The sequence below is a fragment of the Poecile atricapillus genome, chromosome 11 (assembly GCF_030490865.1).
Source record: "Poecile atricapillus isolate bPoeAtr1 chromosome 11, bPoeAtr1.hap1, whole genome shotgun sequence".
Lineage (NCBI taxonomy): Eukaryota > Metazoa > Chordata > Aves > Passeriformes > Paridae > Poecile > Poecile atricapillus.
The window spans coordinates 7,423,714-7,445,985 of NC_081259.1; the positions used below are offsets into that span (position 1 = coordinate 7,423,714).

Sequence of the window (22,272 nt, forward strand, 5' to 3'; positions counted from 1 at the left end):
GAAAAACACTATTTTCGGGACAAGCTCTGCAAAAACACAGTGACACTTCCAGTTTATGAGCAAGCCCAGCCACCGCTCACCGAGCCACAGCCTTGGAGCTGTCAAAGCCGAGCTGAATGAGAGCAGCGGGTCCAGGAGACTGCTGGCAGCTCTGCTGAAGGGACCTGCTTATTTCACATGCAAATAAACCACACGAACTGAGACCAGAGCCTCCTTCTCCCCTCTGAGCTAATCCTAAATTACAGAGGCAGAAAGCAGGTGAGGGGTCTTTGAGGCACGTGAAACACAGCAAAGGACCGAGCATCTAATTGGAGGCAAAAGGAGAAAGCTGAACTCACCCAGGGCCCACAAGGAAACACAGCTAACCCTCCCCTCCTGAGATAAGCTCCATCAAGAGAGCATCCAGCCTGTTGGATTAATGACTCCTTGAGGCTAATCAGCAGGGCCAGCACCTACAAACGAGGGCCCCTCTCTGCTGTAGCTTCCAGCCTTTCTCCCCTTCAGCACCATCAGGAAAAATAAATAAATAAAACAAGCCTGCAGGTCCCATCCAAGCTGAGCTACATGGGACATTGCAGCCAGGCAACAAGGTAAGTGCTGCAGGTATAAGCTTGGCTGTGGATTCTGGGCTCCTGCCTCCTCTTCCCTTCTTTTCAAAGAAAATAAAATTGAGTTTGCATCGACTACTGAGAAAATGAGACAACATTATACAGGACACGACCCTCTGCAATCAAATTAGGTCATTGCAACACCACAGCCAGCATGGAGTACGCAGCCCTGATAGGGGATAGGATCAAGGAGAATGATTTTATGCAGAAAATATTACAAGACAAAAGGAAAATTAATCATATCAAGACTTCCATCATAACTAGAGTAAGAAATAAGTTTGGAGTGGCACAACAAGCAGCACTCCTGTCTCAGGGCTCCCCTCCCAAGTCTTTTCTGTGTCCCCACTCAAACTGGCCTGACACTTCTCAGAGCTGTTCATTATACACATGGCAGAAGTTGGGAAATATTTTTGACACTTGCTGCACAGCTTCCTTTCACCCAGAAGCTCTGACAATTTTCAAAAGAGTAAAACCACTGTTCACAGGGTTTCCAGCTGTGGCCCAGGAACAACATACCCAAGGGTGCTGATTTCAGGGGGCTCAGATCTGTTTAGATACAGGACCAGGTCCAGCAGCAGTCCTGTTCCTCACCATACCAGGATTGTGGGGATGTAGATGTGGAGCCTGGGCTCTGTGCAACCTGGGGGGTGAATTCTGCCACCCCAGGCTGGTCAAAACCCAAATCAGCCAAACTCCTGTCATGCCAATTTCGCCACATCAGGCAGAGGAATATGCACCCTGTATATTCATCCTGCTACACGTGGGAAGGAGGACACGAACCTTCCTAAACTCTTATTTACATAGCAGTCCATAGCAGTGGTTTCCCAACTGCATAATGAGTACATTAACTTCAGCTAAGCCAATTCTCCAGAGATGAAGAGATGGAAAAAATAATCGAAACGAACTGTGATAGAGTTTTTGATTAAGCCGCTGATGATCAATAAAAGTTATCTGTGGGGCACAGAGTGTTAATGAACTACCATTCCTGTATCAAAGAAACACCTGAGCCCACAGTCCCTGCTCCACACAGCCCACAGAGGTCAGCAAGACCTGCTCCTCCTGGTCTGACAAGGGCTATGGAGTTCACTGGTCTCACCTGCCCTCATTCCTGTTAAAAGGGTGATGGTGGAAGGATGAGAAATAACTTTAAAGCAGGATGTGGCTAGAAAGAGAGGAATGGAAAAGGTTAACAGCCTGACTCAGACTTGAGGTGCTATGTTTGGGGGTAAAAAATAAATTGAAAAGGCATTCATAGCCTTCTCAGACAGCTCCATTTATTTAAAGAGGCCTTGGAGCTCTGAAGCTGTAACACCAACACCTTTGCAACAGGGAGCAAGAAGGACCAGCCAGTGGGGCTACCAGCTCCCTGTCACCAGTGATGCAAGGCACAAAGTGACTCACACCACATCCTGTGATTGCTAGCCCCTTATCCTTTCCCCCACAATGTTATTGTAAAAAAAGATGTTAAATCTCCATAGTTCTTAGTATCTCAAATTCATCCCCAAAGATTCTAAAGCATTAAAGAGTGGACTTTATAGAGAATTTCTCATAATAACATAGCCACCTGTTTAACAGCACACAGCAGTGAGGCTGCAAAAGGGTTTCAGAGAACAAGTGGAAAAGAGAGCTTCATATTAAAGCTACAGAGAAGAGACAAGGCTCAGATCAGCAGACACATAAAATATCACTACCTCCGCCTGAATTTAGCTATTTCACTGTAACTAATCATTTTGCTCTTCCAGAAATGTCTGGAGAACTGTTAGTGACCACAGGGAGCTGCTAGGATCTTTGTATTACATTTCCTCCAAAAGTTGCCTCCTCTGACAGCCCAGCCCAGCCTGCCTACAAAAGGGATTTGTTTTCCCAAAACCCACTTAGCCTTCCTGTCCTTAGAGGGTCTAGGGAAAGCTGAGAAAAAATCAGCAGGCAGGATACTCATTCTGAAGTGTCCCACAGGGAACAGAGGGGATGAACAGCACATTAGGATTTCTCCCCCAATTTCTCAAATTCTCACGGAACTGGGGTTTGCAATCGCCCTCTGCAGAGCCCATGTCAAGTCAGATCATTAATACTACTCGACACCGAGGATCTCTTGTATTAAAAAAGCACAGCAATTACTTAGTTCAAATCTCTATATTATTCATAAGATCTGTATCTAGCATGGATATGGTATTTACACTGCTATGGGGAAATGTAATAAATAAGGCAATACGCGTTTCCTTCCTCCAGGTCAAGATGAAAGTCTGCATCTTAGAGAGCAGTGCTTTCCTTGGGCAGCCAGGCTCATATCCCAGCCTCCCTGCCTAATTCCTGCAGCCAGGAACTAAAGCCAAGTTGAAAAATGACTGCTCTTCCTCTGAGCCCAGCACTCGGGTTCCAACACATGCCAGTAAAACCAGCCAGGAGGCAATGCCTGGGTGGAAGGAGACCTGCAAGGAAAGTTCTCTTCAGAAGCAGTCATCAGAGCAAAGTAGAACACATTTAGACTGTAGCATGGACCCCATGAAGGAGGAAGGGGAGAATTTGATCTAAGCTATCTGGAAAAGAGCAGGAAGAGTTCAGAATTGCCATTTTCTGGGATCGTGATATGCAGCTGACAGCTCCAAGGATGTGTTTATATATCTAAACCCCTGACTCCAGAAGACTGGCTATGAAAGGACTTCAGGTGGGGACTCATAAACATGCAACATGGTCCAGTGGGCTGAACATGGGCCAGGCTGGTAGCTGTCAGCAACCTGGCGTGACCTTGAGCAAATTGATGTCTTCCCAGCTGCCTCTCCTCATCCATAAAATGGAGATAAAGATGCTTGGCAACCCCTTGATGGGCTGGAAGGAGAAATGCCTCTTTCCAGGAAATAGTGGAGATACAACATGCCAGCTTACTTCTCCTCAGTAAGAAGGGGATAAAATATACCCCATCCCTCAAGTACTCAGCTGCCTGCTGTGCTCTCAGTAATGTTCCCCTGACATTTGGGCTCTGCTGGGATCTGGCACGAGAGCAGAGCAGTCCCACCCCACCCATCTCTGGGATTTGCCCAGAATTTATTTTTAACACAGCCTCAGTGCGAACATTTGTGGTGGGATTTGTATGAATTCATGCTGATCCCTGACTCTGAGCTCGTCTCACCCTGGCTGTGCCAATAGCCAGGACTGTCAAGAGAACAGACGGCACAATCTCCCCCCACGCTTCACCAGGAGCCTCACACGAGGCAGAGCCAGGGCCTCCTACCTCATTCCACAGGTAGGAAGGAGTCTTTGGGCAGCCCTGTCCCATGGAGCCCTTCCTGCTGTCCAGGGTAACTAACTTGTTCTAGAGCATAAGGCATGTTAAACAGCCCTAAGCTGGGCTTAAAATGACATTTCAAAACCATGCAGCCCCAGCTAAGTTCTTTATTTCTCTGGTTCTGGAATGTGAGCAATGGGACGGAGCAGAAGCCGTGGCCCATCTGAGAGAAGACTTGGAAGATTGGGCTGTAACTTTCTGCTCTGCCAAGCCCTCAGGTAATAGCTGGGAAACACGAGGTCATTGCTCTTGCTTACACCTGATGGCCACCACCCTCCTTGCTCAATGCTCCTCATCAATTACAGCACAGAGACGTAAAATGACTGATACTTTTAATACAAAGGGCCTGTCATTTATTTATTAGCTGGCGACAGGCCCTGCAGTCCAGGATGGATGCATTATAAATCAACTGCATTTCCAGCCATTAAAAATTCATCCAATTCATAATGTAGGATGCCTATAATTTCCTTATTAGTGTTGAGTGTGAAGGATTTTTCTTTCTCCTCCCTTGGCTCTTTGCTTTCCCAAGATCTTGCTCATCTGAGGATTAGCTTGGCTTAATCCTGCAAGAGGGAGGTGGAGGGGTGAGAAGGGCTGGGAGAAGGGAGGCAAGAACTGAAGAATTTTTTTTCCAGTGTTTTCTTCTAATTGCAATTTGCCATATATACTTAGGAGACTTAGCTGTCTCCTGTCACACTTCTGGGAGCGAGATAAACTGCTTGTCCTGAATTTAACAGATGTTTGTAGGAGAAAAAAAAAGTTCCTTTTTATCTCACAAAGGGAAAAAAGGAGTATGGTGGCTGGACAGGGAAGGATGATGTAAAACCTGTTAAAAGTACAAGTAAGATAAGAACAGGTGTCCATATATTATAAACCAGTGCATTTAAAATAGATCAAACATATATATGAGATTTATGTATAAAAATAGGTAGGTATAGTAACCTTCAGACTCAGTGCTCTCATTCAGGGAGGAAAAATAGGTTAGTAGGGCTGAAAGAAAGGTGTGACATTTTTACAGACCCACAGGGGCGACAAAAACTTCAGGTGCTGCTGCAGCACCAGCAAAGGAGCTTGGAACAAACATCAGAAAAAACTGAGTCTACATGAAACTGTAAATCATCACTTAATTTGAGTACTGCATCCCATGTTGACCATGCTTGGCTGCAGACAGCAGGACAGCCTGATCCTTGGTGTGGCACACACAGAAATGTTCATGCTTTCACCCAGTCTCCGTTTGTTCCCACCTCTTAAAGAGATGTATCCAGGGAGGGGCAGGGAGAGAGGGCTTGAACAGATTCAAGGAAGGCTCAGCACTAGGTAACTTGCAGTGTATTTAGGAATGAGTGTGCAGGAATCTAAAAATGGATTATGCAATAAACCCTGCCTTAATGGGAGACAAGCCCAGGCATTGAGAGCAATCCTCACATGCTGTGACTCCAATGTACTTTTCACCTCGAGACGCTTACAAACAAATCTTACATCAGCTGCACATGGAAATGGGTTTGCTCCGTTCTCCAATGGGTACGTTCACCTCAGCAAATCACATCTTGCTCAGCAAGGCCAGTGCTTTACTCTCCCCCACGGTGGAAAACAGATGCCTCAGCTCAGGGCTTTGGGAGCACACCAGCAGAGGTGGTGCTGCCCTGAGCAGCAGCACCTTCCTTCATCCTGTCTGCAGCCACTAGCAAGAGCAAGACAGCAGGATGTTGAGGTGGACTGGAAGTGTCCAGCAATCAAAAATGACAATTTCTGCATTTTTGTTATGTGAAGCAGTCGTGCTCTGCTCCACCTGCCCTGTGCTGCTGGGAGCCCTCCCTGCCTGCCCGCCCCATGTCCTCCAAGCCAGCCACCACACAAGGCTGGGAAACAAAAGCCTCCATCCACACAAGAAACTCTTTAGGCAGGATATTTTTTTGCATGGTCTTTCCCCGTGTTTCAGGACTGAATGGGATATTTTGGGCTGTTTAGCCCAAAAGCAGCACTAAGCACGGGTTTGGGATTTTTTAACCTCTACTGATGTGCAGATTCTCTGCTACATTCTGGGTTGTACTTCTTGTCCCACAGGGCAGCACTAAACTAATAATGTTCCTGCTGTGTGTGCGGTCATGCAAAACTGCTCCCACTCCTAAACAACAGCAGCTATTTTTAATTAGGAATCACAATTTAACCAGACAATGAACAAACAATGAGAGCCTGCAATCTCCAAACCAGAGACACCTCCTGTCTGATCACAGTGAGGTCCCACGCACTTACAAGAGATTTTAAACCTGAAAAAGAGCCTGTGGAGACTAAAAAGTCACAACACCATGTCCTTGCAAACTCTGGGAACTCCTGGTTCCTTCAGGGCTACTCCATGGCCAGGTATCACAGGCACATCCCCTTTATCCCAGGAATGCAAAGGTACCCCAGCTGCCAGACACTATCCCAACAGCCAAGCACTGTAAGCCACAGAGAACTCATTCAAAAGCAAGACAAATGCTTAAATGAGGGCCAAAAGAAATCAATACCACCTCTCTGCCCATGCACACATACACACACACACCAGCTATTTTTACAGCGACCCACAGCAAAATTCACACAATCAACGAGCCATTAGGAGGACACTCTTGACAACTGGGCTACCTGAGCCTGCAATAGCCCCAGGCTCAGCACTCTGTTGCTACCTCTTGTCTTGGGATGAAACCACACCAGTGAGGAGTGCTGGCTGGTGAACAGAGCCCTGCTCTCTCTGGCACAGACACCTCCTTCAGGTTTAAGCACACCACAAATGGATAGTGGGAAGCACCAAAACCCAGACGCACAGCTGGTAACAGAGGGAATGTAAACCTGCTTCCATCCCTGTTGTGTCCCACTCCTCTCACCCTGCCACCATGAGTCTGGAGTTGTGCCAGACCAAGGGTGAGTGGACAGGGACAGTGGAGGGTGTGTGTGGAGGCCAGGGAATGCTGCAAGAGGAGTGGGAGGGTGTGAGCCCCTGTATGAGATGAGAGGGCTGGATATAAGGTGGAATATCAGGGTGTACATACACATCCTCCATGAGATGCTGCATTCTTGGGCACTCCGGTCCAACCCAATTGATGCAGGGATGAGGCTGCCAGGCAAAAAGAGCAGCCTGCTGTACTAGAACCACTCCAAATCCAGTAGGAAAACAGGTCAGGACCTCCTCTCATCTGGCTTGTTGAATTCTTGACAGTTCACACATCATGAGCTCCCTTCCTGAAATTGCCCCAGGCGATCCAGCCCTGCTTGCTGGCCCCACAGACATCAGGATTAAACAGTCCAGTGGAGATGCTTTTAGGCAGAGGAGAAAGCAGAGTTTTGTATGGGAAAATACTTCCCTGTCAACCCCTTGATGTCTGTATCCAGCAGTATTTCCACCACCAGAGCAGTCTCTCTGCAGGCCAGTCACCATTAACAGCCCAAAGCCACATTCTTCTTGATTTAAGGGTTTATCTTCCTCATGGATCTTCATCACCAATGAATCATCACTCAGCCAGTGTCACTTCCCCACGGTGGGGCTGGAGCCTCCTAGTCCCCTCTGATCCTGGGTGTTGCTACAAATATCTCCAGTAAACACACATTAAAGCAACAGAGAGGGGATCTGAAATCCAAACAGCAGCAGGAGGTGATGGTCTTGTGCTCAAACCAAGTCAGGTGCCCATCCTATATGGAGCAAGCAGGGACCAGGCAGAGCCACGCTGCTTTTCTTCCTCATGGTACAACCATGCAGACAGCATCTCCAGAGCTGGCTGAGGGGTAAGGTATAGGCAATGGATCTTGCCAGCCTTTCCAAGACATCCTGAAAAACACTCATTTCTGTGGCACCATCACAGCAGGAAGGTCTGAAGTGTGAGACTGCAACTCAAAGTGCAGGTGCAATAGGTGGGATGGACACTCCACTTCTGCAAACGTAGGTTGGTCTTCTGGAAAATGTGGATATTTCTTCCACTTGCTCTTTCAGGGACAGAAGAAATGATGCAGAGCAGAAAATAGCCCCAGGCAGGAAAACTGAGAGGTGGGAAGGTTGGGTCAAGTCCCACTGTCCATGGTATGTCTCCTGTTGGTCAGATGTTGCAGCCTGGGCAAGGGGACAAGAAGGTGATTCTGGACACCAGGGAAGTTCAGCTGTCCTCTGGTGGGGGACACAAGCAGTAATTTTGGTTGCACACACATTTCTTCAGATACCTACAACACCTTCTCTGGGAACAGCCAGCCACAGCCCACAAGGCTTCTTCAAAATCCAAATCTTTTGCAGGATGTTCACATCAACACTTGGAGCTCAGAGCGATTTCCATGAGAGCCAACAGCAAACCAGAAGGGAGGGGAATTTGGAGGCAGAAGGTCATTGCAGAGACCCCCAATGCCTTCACCTGTTGGCAGCTGAGCTCTGAGGTCAGGGCTCTTCCACAGTCCCCAGCCACAATCCATGCACAGTGAGGAGACACAGCACAGAGTAGCAAAACACACATAAATGAGTAAACAGCTACTCACAGGTCCTCGTTAAAACCCTTAAAATACCTCACATGAGCTGAGTGAGAAGGACAAGACTGTAAGACCATGAGAGCTCCAGCACAGAAGAGTCTTCACCCACTAGTGCCTACTTCAGAAGAGTAATGGGAGCTGGGTTCCTTCTGGAGAAGAGTCTGGGGACTTCATTTTGGAGGAGACAAGAGGAAAAGAATAGTTTGGAGAAATAGCAGAGCTCTGTGTGGGGGACTGAAACCTGTAGAGCCCGGCCCCAGGTTGGGTATGGGGAAGCAGAGTGCTGCTGTCACTTCACCCTGCACTCCACATTTATATTACAAAAGGAATATTGAACAAATTCTCTTATCCCTGGGAAAAAAAAAAAAAAAAAAAAAAAAGGAAAAGTTTCTTTTCCACTAGCAACTGTTTCAGTTGTCTTTTTTAGGCAAATAAAACTACAAGCACTTATGACTTCAGTTTTATGTTGTTGCTGTTTTTGGCAAAACCGGGACCATGAACTGGCCGAAAATAGAAATGCTGCATACTTTTTATCTTCCCATGCCCAGGATGAACAAAACACACTAGGCAAACAAAAAAAAAATTAGAGTGATAAGGGTAAATATCCTTTTCATTTTAGTTTTCGAGATCTATTGAAAGCAGAGGTAAGAAAATCTATTTGTTTAAGAAATATGATTTTTATAAATGACCATGATGTTCCTTTTAAGATTCACTGAAATACAAGATAAAGACAGGGTACTGAGTGAAAGAGTGCTGATGGCACTTTTATTGTGTGATTTGCCTTGTTTTTTTCTGAAGTACTTCTTTTTAGCCGATTACCATGTATTTACAGTTAGTGTAATTATATCTAATTACTTAATTAGCATGAATACGTGTAATTACTAACTTCGAATATGTAATTATGTCAGGGCAGCCTGTAATAAATGAGGTTGGAAAAAAACCCTCATTAGGACTCTACGAAAGGACGGCTGCTCCACCCGTGTGGAGAATGGATCCCAGTACCCAGACTGCGCCAGTCCTGGAAAACACAGCCAGCTCCAGTCATGGCTGGCAAAAACCTTCCCCAAAATCAAAGAATTTGCCCCAAAAGTCCAGCTTCAGAGTACTTGTTGCAACCGAGCACCCACTGCTGGGACACAGGGGAGGATCTGCCCCCCAGACCAATTTTCTCCATCAGGGTTTGGATTTTTTTCTCCAATTTGTGTCATTCTCCAAAAGACCTGTTTTGTTAGATGAGAAATACAAGGGAACCGAACAACTCCAAAACTGTGTCGTGGCATTTGAGTAAAGCTCAAGAGATCAGATCCAAGAACAAATCTGCATCTGATGCATTGTGCTTAGAATTAATTACTACTTAATTACTATTATTAAAGTAAAACAACCTTCCAAAATGTTTCGTCTGAAACATTACCAATATTTCACCACAGAAATCTTCAGCTACTCATAATTACAAAGCTTGAGTTTTGAATTCAAATCCTGAACTTCAAGAGAGGGAGATAAGGTAAGAAGCTGCTGTTACTGCCAAGCTCGCCTAGAAGGACAAACAGCTGACTTCTGGCCACAAATGTGGGTAGACTGGATCATGTTTTACATTACCAAAATCTCTGACCATAGGCTGATGTTATGTTGTCCTAAGCTCTCATCCTCATCACTTTCTCTGCCCACTATGCCTGCCACATGTCCCATTCTTCTCCTCTGATCTGTTTATTTCCAGATATAGAGGTGCAAACTCATCACAACCTGTTGCTCCCCCTGCTGCTGTTTGCCAAGCAGATATGAACTTGGTTTCCCTTCCACGTGCACAAGATCAGGAGAAAAAGTCAGTTTTAGCCTATTCTTCTGAAATCCACTTGTGGTTGGACTGTCCACGTTGCCAAACTCTTTCCTTAACCTTCCAGGTAGGGCCAAGGAGAGCTGAAGCAAGGACAGGATGCAAACCTGGTGCTGCCCAGCATGGCACAGAGTTATAGCACAGAGATGGGGGAGCATCTTCTCAACAGCTGAATGCTCCAACATGAGAAACCAGGGTAGCGATGGTGTCTTCCATGGCTCTTTGAGAACTCCTCATCCAGGAAGGCAAAGAGAATTCTCAGTCAAGCTTGTCCCACCTCTGCATTCAGTCAGGCAGTAAAAGAAAGAGGATAAGACAACTGAAAAAATCCCAGAAAGCCAGAAGTGAGGGCTGGCTCCTGTGCCCTTCATCCCATCGACAGGAGGACAGCACATTCCCAGGGAAGAACACGTCTCTGTCTCCTTGAGGACACATTAACAAGAAGATCCCATGGGACAGCACTGCACAGAGGGAGCGAGAGGCCTCCAGCTCCGCAGGCAGGGAGCTGCTCTCCATATTTCAGCTGCAATTCCATTATGCAGAGCTAAGTGGCTGGGAATAAACATCCGTCATCCCTGCGTGATAAGTGATGCTTGCTAGTATGGAAGGTGACAGAAATCTATATCACATCAATGTACTATTAATACTGCATTAAGCATATAGAGTTTGCTCCCCTCGTTGCAGCACGGCGATGAGCATCGGCATGTCCTCGACCCAGGCAGCATCCAAGAGCACAGGGATGCTTGCAGGAGGAAGGAAGGAGAAAAGCTTCATGTTGGAGAGGGAAAATGCTTGCTGCAGATGTTGCTCTAGCAACAGCTCAGTGCAAAGGAGAGATGCTGGGTGTCACAGAACACCTTTGCTCACAGCTGGGCAGCAGCTCTGGGGGAGGTGGTGGCAGGAGTTTGTATCTGCACAGGCTCGGCTGGGCATCAAGGCACTCCCCAGCCTAGAGGAGCTCTCTTTAGAAGTGACAGCAAGTGGAGAAGTGTTTGTGTCCAAGCTCTGCACAGGGGGAAAGAAAAACCCTCCAGCATGACAACCATGGGGAGAACATAAGCAACAAATATTCTCCAGCCCAGGCTTATGTTGAGTAGAGCACATCAGATCAAATAAACCCCTTACAGCAAAAGCTCCCCAAAGCATGGTTAATTTAATAGGTGAATTATGAAATTTTCCAGCCTCAAGCAAAGCCACCAGTGAAGTCAGAAGTTTTGACCAAGTTAAGGCCTGGGGACTAAAATACAAAATATACACCAAATTCAACTCTGCCTGAGGAGTCAAGGACTGGATTTTGCCCCATGAATGACAAAGATATTTAAAAAAATTAGTGTTTTCAACCTGCAAGCATCAGCTGTAGTTTGCCACTTATTTTCCCCCAATGGGAGTACCAGTGTTATGGGGCTTGGTTTCAGCCCCATGGCCTTGAAGTCCTGGCAAACCTGGAGCATTCCCTCCTGTGCCACCCTTTTCAGGAGAAATGCCTCCAGATGCCACCCAAGCATCTCTGTGAGCCCTTCAGATCCTACTCATACAGCCCCGTGAAGCTCTGAGGTCAAATCCTGCTGTGAGTGACTTCCCCTGCAGCCCACCCAGCTCTGACAAGTCCCACAGGGCAAAGGCTCAGAGCAAAACTTAATCCTTCGAGGTTTAAGCTCTGCTACTGCACAGCCTCAACAGCACCCACGTCTTGCAATGGTCGGTGTGCAGATTAAAGAGATCTGAGACAGCACAGGAGGGAAAGGAAGAAAAAGTAAAGCGGGGGAGCCCTCCCTCCCAAGCCATCAGAGTTTGTAAATCATTTTGAGATGAGGTGCTATAAGAAATGTAAAATATATAATTAACAGCACAGAAAAACCACGCTACATTCAGCTTCTCCACTCCTGCTTAATCACCGCCCTCCTCCTCCCCTCTCTACAAACAGACCAAATTTAGCACATTAAAATGAAAATCAAGGGGAAAGCCAGGCACGTTCTTTGGGTACATCCCATTGCTCTGGCAAGTGAAGGATGGTGCTAAGGGCTTGGGCACAAGCCAGCAGGACCCATGAGGTGGCACAGTGGGGGCTGCCCGAGGGATGCCTCCATGGGAGCAGCAGCTGCAGCTCCCTTTCCCCTGATGGAGGAATGGAGGCCAGGAGCAGCATGCTCCTGCTGAGCACTTAATGCCATTTAATGGGAGATGGGTCTTCTCCCTGTTTTCAGGGCCTGAGTTCTGTCTCCTGCACCCATGAGTCAGCAGCAGCCAAAGGAAGAGCAGAGGTGACATCAGCACAGCACTCCCTGCTTCTGGGCCACAGAGATTGCCCAAGCTGAGGGCTTTTCTCCTTTTGTTTTGCAGGATTGTTATTTTCCCAGTTCTTCCTAGAACCAGGACACACCAAAATGATGTGCAATAACAAGAGAGGAATGTTTCCCAAATCTCCTGCATGGCTCAGCTTGCATCTCAGAGCTGGTAAGAGGCCTGGGAGAGCTCAGCTACTGCCTGTGAGCCACATGCTGGGGAAGGCTGCATCCCACCACTCGTGTGGGAAGTGGCGCAGGACTCCCAGAAAAGCATCCTTTTACACAGCACTTTTATACTCAGAATTTAGAAACAAAGTGGAGAGGGCCACTTGATCACCTCCTGCTAGTCTAATAAGCCCAGTTCATGACCCAAATTTATACAGGAAAGATGCAGAAGCTTTACAGAAGCCCATAAAAACAAGACATCCAGCATCTAAAATTCCTGGAAACAAGGACAGCTCCAGGCATCTGCCACACCTATGCCCATGTATCCTGAGCTTCACCCTGGCCCTTTGGGGAGCCAAAGAGGCAGCCCCGTGACTGGGAAACTGCTGGAGGAGGAAGGGGAGGCAGGTCTTTCCCCAGCCAAGCAGGGGTCACATCCATCCCCATGCTCCCAGGGGGCTCTCGCTCACACCTGGGACCTCAGCTTGGAGCTTGGAGCTGATGAGGAAGAGCCCGGCTTGGAATGGCACTTTCAGGCAGGGGGGGAAGGTGACGGGTGGGTGGCGGAGGGAGGGTGAAGGGAGGTGAAGGTGAGAGTGGAAAGTCTTTTCTGGAAGCATCTACATGTATGTTGTGATTTCTGAGACCTGAGATTCACTTTGGTTTCTGGACCATACCAAGACCCACTCTCCTCAAAAACCTCCTTCTCTTCTTCCTCATCCTCTTAACCTCTTCCTCCTGGCCCTCCTTCCCCCATGCCCCCAGCCCATCCCTCCCCCCTCGGGGGGCTGTGGCACTCACACGTGTCTGGCTTGTGGCAGTTGTGACCTTGTCGGAAGTACTGGGGGTTCTCGATGACGGGGATGCGGGTCATGCCGATCACCACCGTGTCCGGGCCGGCGTCCAGGGACGAGGGCGTCGTGATGCCATGGTTGATGTGGTGGAGAGGGCTGGCTGAATCCTCCTCTCCACTGATCACTGCCACGGGACCTGCAAAGAGCACACACATCGGTCAGGGACAGCAGAGGACAGGGGATCACATGCTCATGGATTGCTGCAGGTTGGCAGTGGATCACCACCAGCCTGTCCTAGCATTCCTGCTGGTTGTCCCATCCCCAGGCTTAGTTTCTCTTTTTTAGTAGCTCACAGGGTAGGGAAGATGCCTCAGGTCTTCCTTCCTGGCTTTGAGGTGCCAGACTAACAGTTCTGAAGGGTTAAACAGCTACAGGTGACACCACATCAGAGATGGGTCATGCAAGAAGTCCTCTCCTAGTGCTGACATGAGACAGCAGCTGCTGTGGTGCCGGCACACAAGCATATACTCCGGCATCACAAGCTTGGCAGAAATCATAACCAAAATTAGACTACAGAAACATCATCCCCAAAGAATTAGTGGACCTCAAATCCATATTTGTGGTGCCTCTTGCCCATCTTTTTGCCCTCCTGCAGCTTCACCTGGGCAACCTCACTGAGCCCTTCAGTCAGGCTTATGCCTACAGCGCCCCACAATGTCCTGCCCAGCTCAGGCTCATTCCCACCACCACAAATGGCAGTATCTTCCCCTTACCCTCCTGACCACCAAAAGTTCTCAGCACCATCAGACAGGCAAGAAAATGAAGCAAAGTAGTCAGGCATGAAAGATGGGAGCAATGGAAGGCTTCTATCCCTTATGTTTTATTTTTGTTTTAGACCCTCTGATACCCTCTGTTGCAGCCATTCTTGCATTGGTGTTGGACAAGGTAGGGACCACAGTGAAATCTTCCATGAGACCTTTTTAATATTTTAATATGGGAAGAAAATCCACACTCAACAAGTGACACTCCTTTTTCTCCTGCCTGGATGTTACCAGGGACTACCAGAAGCTCAAGTAAAAAGGAGCAGAGAGGCTGCACTCAGGCTTTGAACTTATTCAGAGAAGCCAGCCTTTTACCTACATTGCATAAAAAATGTTCATCTCCCATCAGTAATCTGCTTCTAACTGCACAATTACTTTATTATATAGCACTGGCAACAAAGAAGGGAGTCTTCAAGCCATTTTACTCTCCAGAGCCACTGGGAGGACGAGGCGAATGTCAGCTCCATGCAGCCATTCTGCCTGCATTAATCTAGTCTAAAGGCTGCTCATTTTTGGAGCTTCAAGTATTGTTTGTTCTTCCAAGTGGGATATAATAAAGTTATTGTGTAATTAGCAGAGTCTTGGCAGCTATGACAGGTGTTTTAGTCACGAGGAAAAATTCTTTCTCCCTTTACTGTGAATTCCTTCTGGCAGGTTCTGGCTTTTTTAACATTACTCCCCGGGCCCGCGTGACTTTCCAGCTCTTGAGGTGCAAAGGCAAAATTCAGCTCTTGATGCAAGATGCCTCTGTTGGGACTACACACAGCATATTTCTCCAGACACAAAAAGCCAATGGGCAATTTTGGTTTGAATGACTTTTGTTCCTTTGCAATGTCAATTCATTGCAGACAAACCAGGATGACTCAAGCTTTGCATGATGTGCACATTCCTTCAGCCACACCCTGCACTGCTGGCCAGCCCAGCTGTGGTGGGAAGGGGAGAACTCTGCATTTCAAGGTGCAGTTAAAAAAAAAAATCATAAAAAAATCAACTGGTATAGACTGGTGTAAATAATCTGAGAGAAGACCATGAAGATCTCCTTTGTGGAGCAGTGGGAGAGGATATTGAGGGCTAACTGCTCTCCTTAAGACAAGGTGTTGCTGCAAAGGACAGCACCTCTTCAGGCAAGGGGATGTGAAAGTCCTCTCTGGTGAATGATAGTCAGGCTGGATGAGGCTTTGAGCAGACTGGTCTCATGGAAGGTGTCCCTATCCATGGCAGGAAGGCTGGGCTAGCTGATCTTAAAGATCCCTTCCAACCCAAACCATTCTGTGTTTCTGTGTGAAGGAACTGCCCTCTGTTCTGGGAGCAGAAACCACACCTTTGTCACAAGGAGCAAAGAAGATGTAACCAACCATGGTACAAACACCAGGCTGACACAGACCCTGCTGAGGATGTGCTTCTCAGGGACCCACAAAGCCCTGCCAACATTTGACCCTTGCTGTTCTTGCTTTCTCAACACCTCCTCATTTTTAGGAAGCTCAGATCATGCCCCTCTAGCACAGGCAGGTTAGAAGGACATGGCTACATCTAAAAGAGCAGGGGACAGTCCAGGAGGTTGGGAGCTTGTGAAAATAAGCCTAGCAAGCGTCTATTAGCGAATGTTCTCGTGGCCATTTGCCTGACAATAAAGAGACCCAGAGTTTGCCCTTCTTTATACTCCACAGGTTTTTTTCTGTGGTTTACCTGTTAAGAGGACTTTCCTTATGTGTTACCTTAGTTTCATGCCCCAAACATATCCAAGATCTTTGAGGCAGGAGGTAACCACATCTCAGCTGATCCACAGCTGCATTCCCATTTCCCGATGAACATTGTGTCCTGTGAATGGACTCAGCCTCTGAGTCATTCAGCTCAGCTTGATGTCACCAAGCTTATCCATTTACAAGACCTACCAAGCCTCAGAAGCCTCAGAGTTGAACTCTGATTCTCCATCTCAACCCCTTCACATTTCTGCAAAAGTAGGAGACTCCATGAACTGCAAAGGCAGAGGCACCACAGGGAGAACACAATGTGTAAAGTATATTCTAGCCTTGTATAATCCAGGGACAGTTTACTGCCTCCAACTGTATTTCCAGGTTTTGAAAAAAGCTAAAATAAATCACATTCTCAAGAGTCCTAAGGAACACTTACAATGGATTCACTGCATTAGCCTTTCAGCTTTCCAAAACATTTCTGTTGATTGTAGGCACTGAACTGACATGGCCTAGAACATATAATTCATCCCAATATCCTCCAAGGGATATCATTTGATTAAAGGCAATTTTCAGTTGAGGACTTCTCCATGTTTCTCCTATTAGGCTGTGGGGTTTTTGGGTGTGGTTGGGGAGTAGAAATACGGACAACATTAATTCTTAGAGTCACAGTCACACCACTTTGTCACATTAATTCTCTCATTTCCATCTATTCTGGCTGGTCACTGCCGAGATCCAGTTCCCTCTGAGCCTACAGCCCCTCTATTGTCACTCTGAGACTCAGACAAGTGCTGGACTCACTGTGCAAGTCTGAGACAAACTTTAAAAACATCATGGATATCAGAGCCACCAATCACGTTTATAGGTGTGACTATTGCCCTGACTCGGAATATACTCTGCCATTAGCAATTCCTGAAAATAAAGCAGCTACCTAGACTTCAGATTTTTAAATCTATCTTGACAATAGCATATATTTTTTTTTCTTGTAAGTAGGAAAAGAAGTTCAGTTTTCTGATATGTAATGCTGCTAAATGGCTTTATTTGGAAGAATTCTCACTGGTTTCACCAGTGCATTTTCCAGGTAAGTTTAAAGGAAAAAAATGAAACAGAAAAAAAAGAGAGTACAGATTTTAGAGATTTAGGTTTACTTTCCATTTGACAAGGCAATGTGCAGAAAGAGATAGAAAAGAAGACAGTTTTGTACAGTAAAAATGTATAATAATAGACAAAGGGTAGCTTAGAGTAATTCCTAATGTACCATCCTGTGATTTAAAAACATTATATAAAATATTTCAGAGCTTTTCAGAACAGTGATGCTGTTTCTGTGAATAACGCAGCCTGTGTTATGGACAAACGTACTGTGGATATTAACTATAAAAAGGCTCTATTTGTTAAAACTTTAAGTCCATGTCCATTCTGAGCATGAACCCATTACAGCTGTACTCTGAAAGGCTCTCCCCTGGCTCTCCTTCCTTCCTTCCCTCCAAGCAGGGCTCTCACCAGCCAGCAGCTTCCACATGGTCTGTGAGGACACAGCTGAGCTGCTTTCCACACTGAGCCCATGCAGTTTTCCTGACAAGGAAGCAATACCAGCAGCAGTGATGGAGGCACTCCATCACTCCTTTTCCCTGTGAGGAACGGCTGGGGAGATGTCAGGGCTGCCCAGGGTTACCTCTGAGTGAAGAAGCAGCCACTGCCAGGTTGCCCCTTCACAATGCCACTGGGAGAGCCAGCCACAAGGACCTGGAAATCAGGACCAAATTCCTCTGATGCTCACCAGAGAGCAGTGAGGCAGCTTGGAAATGGTACTTTTAGAAATGTCACAAGCAGCAATTCTGTTCTTTCTTCCCTCCCACATCTCCTCTACAGCCAACTCCTCTTTCCCAAGAAAGACACCTCACTCAAACACCACCATTCCCAGCCTCATCTCCACCCTCTGTTCTCCCCCAGCCTCCCAGTCAGGCTACACTCCATCCATCCATCCATCCATCCATCCATCCATCCATCCATCCATCCATCCATCCATCCATCCATCCCAGCAGTGTTCCAACTCTTCTCACTTTGCATCCACCCTGATATTATCATCTCTGTAAACACTCCTCCAGATTCCCCCAAAATCTCTGCTTTTCAGAAAATCTCTCATTCTCTGCTCATTGTTGTTCCCTCTGGCTAAACTAGGGTTTGGCTTGGTGTTTACCTTCACCTCCCTGTTTATCTGGAAGCTCTGTGAACAGGATATAGCTTTCAGTCCATTTCTGTGAATTGCCTGGCTCGTTCACAGTGTTATACAGACAGCTTGTTACTTATGAAAAATAAAGCAAATAATAATAGTAATAAATAGCTTAAGGACCCTGTTTGTACAATCATATCATAGTGGGAAATTATTTATCAAGGCTAAGAGCTATACTTTATGATAAAACAGGCTCAGGAATATAGGGTACTTTATAAATAACCATAGATTAGAGAAGATAATGGTCACTTCTCACACATCCATAACAGAACGAATGCCCCAAGGCAAACAGGTGAAGAAACAAAAACTCCAGCTTGGCATCACAGTAACCTCTGCAAAGCAACAAAAGTGACTGAAGGTGAAGAAAACATGACCTCTAAGGGAAAACTGAAAGAATTATGCTTTGTGTTCAGAGGAGAAGACTGAAGAGACACATGGTAACAGCCTTCAAATATGTAAAAGGTTGCAGCAAAGAGAAATATAATAGCTGTTCTCCAAGTCCACTGGGGATAAAACAAGAAATAATAGGTTTAAATTGCACTGAGGGAGATTAGAGTTTGAATGTTCTCCCTGATGCCTCACAGTACGGCTGGTTGAGCACTGGAACAGATAACCCAGGGATGCTGCAGGGGTTCAGCCACTGCCAGGCTGGGAAGGGAAAGGTTAAAGAAACTTCTTTCAAGGACAGCTTAGCTACAGGGAGTGATGCTGCTCAGTGCCCTCACAGGCTGCAGCACTTTTTACCTGGAGCCAGAGCCCTCAGCATCTTCCCTTTCTGTTGCTCCCAAAGAGGCTCCAAGGAGGGACCTCTCCATTGCTGCAGACCAGGCCTGGGCAGCATCAGAGGCACTGTGAGTGTAGCACTGGGTCAGGATGGGGCCACAGTCTCCAGTGTGCTTTCAGAAAGGACAATCCCTGCACATCCCAGGCCAAGTGCTCAGGGCAGAAAGTGAGTTTCCTGAGGCAGAGAAGAGTGATGCAAGTGCTCAGGGCCTCAGGGCAATCCCCTCTCCCCACCCACACCTCTGGGAGCTGTGGTGCAGAACACCCTTTTTTGATCAAAAATGATCTCTGCAAGAGCTAATTGTGCCATCTCCACTTTTCTTTGTAATATAAAGGAGCCATATAATTAACCTACTTAATTAAGAACTGTATATGACCCATAACTAGAAAAAAGAAAATGCTCTCCTGGTAAAGTGGGTCACTATGCATTGTATAGCAAGCACTGAAGCAGACCTCATTAAATTCCAATATATAGTATATAAAATCCATTCCTCCTCTGACTCCAAACCCCTGTTGGCACTTCCATATTTCCCCAATCATAATCTTAAATTCTGTTCTTCAAAAGGTTCTATCACTTACTGGCAAGCAGATAATTCCAAGGCTACATCTCTCAGCCCAGCTTTACAACTCAGAGCTATACACACACACACGAACAAGGGCAAAAAATAACCTCAAACTTCAGCTTATCAGGAAAACAAACAAGTTTAAAAAGAAACTTAAAAAAATTACCAACCTTTTGTTGGAGCTGAAATCAACCCACACCCCAGGGCTGATCTCTGCACCAGCAATGAGGGGAACTGAAACTCATAAAAGAATAAGCGAAAGCACAATAAATACAATTAAAAATCCAGCCATGCTCAGAGCAAGATTGCATTTACTGTCTCATAAAGAGAGCCTCGTCCTTTCAGGCAAACAAAAGAAAATCAATTTCTTAATTTTTATTGACAGATGTGGGCATGGGGCCAAGGCAGTGCTTGGTGCCTACTCAGGGCCTGTTTGGAGCCAGACTGCCACAGGCTCCAGCTTCTTCTCTGCCCTCCTACAATGGAAAGCAGCCACTTCTCACCCCCAGAGTCACCAATCCCAACCACGGGGTGGTCTATCATATGGCATCTCTTCCCCTGAGCCACAGCAGACCCCTCACTTGGATAAAACAATGGCCTTTATCCAGACCTCCTTCCTAATTCCAGCACTCAGCACCTTCTTTGTCGCCTTCACCTCAGCTGTGTCCAAGCAGCATTTTCCACAACCATACAGCTGAATTCCATCTCCATCTCCCAGATTCACCCCAAGCTACCCCTGCATGATGCCAGTGGACCTGGAGGGCATTGCTGCATGGCTGGAACAGCACGGCCCCTGCTTGAGCACCACTGTGGTGGCTGAGCAGCTTCCACAGGTGTCAATCCCTGCTCTGCCATAGCCCAGGGTGCACAGACTCTTCCACCAGCTTTTGGGGAAACAGCACATATCAAAAATCAAATCCTCGAGCTGTGCAGGAAGATGAAGACATCAAGAACATAAATCTGAACTCTTAAAGGGATACACTCCAAATCCTCAGCTTCCAGTCCCTCCAGTAAAGAAAGCTGGAGCAAACAGCAATCCCTTTTCCCTTCTCCTCAACAACGTGGTGGGTTTGAGAGCCTGATGATCTTGAGGAGATGAAGATCCCTCTGAACTTTAGCACAAAAGGAAGGGACAGGCCTGGGATCTCTGCACCCACCACTGCTTGGGTTGGATATATGTCTCTTCCCCCACTTGCACCTTCCAGCCCCTTACACATTGCAGATGCATTATCATATAAAAATGCTGTCAGATCCGTTCTCAGTGGGCGATCCCTACATAGGCAATCCTTAAAGCACTTTCCTTCCTGATGCAACACTGCCAAAATACTGCCATTTACAGAAGCCCCTTTCCATCTTTACATATTGACATTTCCTTCTGTCTCTGATTTTTTCAGGTGATTGCAGCAGGGAGAAGGCAGCTCTTGCTACAAAAGGGGTGCACCAGGGTAGAGGGTCTGCTGCCCTGTACATCCCCCCTTCACCCTTTCCAGCCTCCAGCCATCCTGGCAGTCCTCTTTGGAGCATCAGCCCATCTGGTGTAGAGGATGTCCAAACCTCCCTCACTTCTCCCATGTCCTTCCCTTACCCACTCCTTCTCAGGTTTATTTATTGAGCTTAGACACCAATCCTATAAGCACTCACACTCGGGATTGGAAACATTAAGATCAAATAATATAAAATATAAAGTCAATGCATATGACGGCACAAATGCATAAATCCAGCAGAACAAGAAACAGAAAATGCTTACAGTAAAAATGGTAATACAATCTGATAATTAAAAAGGGTGGGATGTGACAAGCCAGAGCCATGCATAACAGCGAAGACAGCCGGCACTTGCAGGAAGGCAAAGCAGGAATTTTTACATCTAGGCTTAAACTCCAGCCCAGTGTTACCAAATATCTTCAACTCATAAAGTGTCTGACCAACAAAGCAACAGCCAACAGTCCACAGATAACCAGAAGAATATCTTAGAACCTTCAATGCAAGGATTTGCTGATGCCTGAGGGATTGACAAGCCAATACCTATTCCCATGCTGTTACATACAGGCACATATGAAGTTCGTTCATTTGCCAAAAGAAAAAGATTTTCACTTCTGAGATCAGGTGAAACAACTAGAAAACTGCAGGCAACAGGAGAGGAAGAAAAGTCTATTTTATTCAATTGTCACTGCAGGGAGGGAGATAATGTTTAGTCTGGCAGTGCTGGTGCTGGCATTCAGACCATACCCAGTCACCTTCCACCATTTCTCCCACCTATCTTCTCAAATTTTCTGGTAGCAAGCTGTTTTTTCCACTGCTGGGCATGCATGTTCCCTGCAGGTTGTGAGGAGGAGCCAACTGCCAACCAAACATCCATTCTTGCAGAGAAACCTCCTGTGATGGCATCTTGGCATGGCAGAGGCGGCAGCAGCAGAGAAACTCACACCTCAGTAAGGCAGGAGGAATGAGCAGGGACACCAGGAATGCAGCATCTGTGTGTGGCCAACATCCCTGCATGGTCCTGCTGCAGCCCTTCTGCCCCAGCCCCAAGATCAAGGTCCAGGAAGGGCTGGTGAGACAGGATAAGTGGCTGTTGGGCACTAGATGTGGTACAGTACATCAAAACAAATCCCTGTTGCTTTATTTTCAATGCATAAAGCCATCATTCCCATCACTCTCTAAGGGATCAGCTCCATTTGAAGACAAAATCTCATTTCCTGCCCCCAGGTCCCCATCCAGTCCCCTCAGTTCCAGAGC

The 22,272-nt window shown here is 46.8% G+C and overlaps 1 protein-coding gene across 3 annotated transcripts in view; it reads right to left on the minus strand.

Moving 5' to 3' along the window:
- Positions 1-22,272, minus strand: part of NTRK3 (neurotrophic receptor tyrosine kinase 3) — a 204,031-nt gene that overhangs the window by 76,960 nt on the left and 104,799 nt on the right. For all 3 annotated transcript variants that reach the window (XM_058847127.1, XM_058847128.1, XM_058847129.1), the window contains exon 12: positions 13,456-13,644. In XM_058847127.1, coding sequence (XP_058703110.1) covers positions 13,456-13,644 — 189 coding nt within the window. The remainder of the gene's footprint in view (positions 1-13,455; positions 13,645-22,272) is intronic.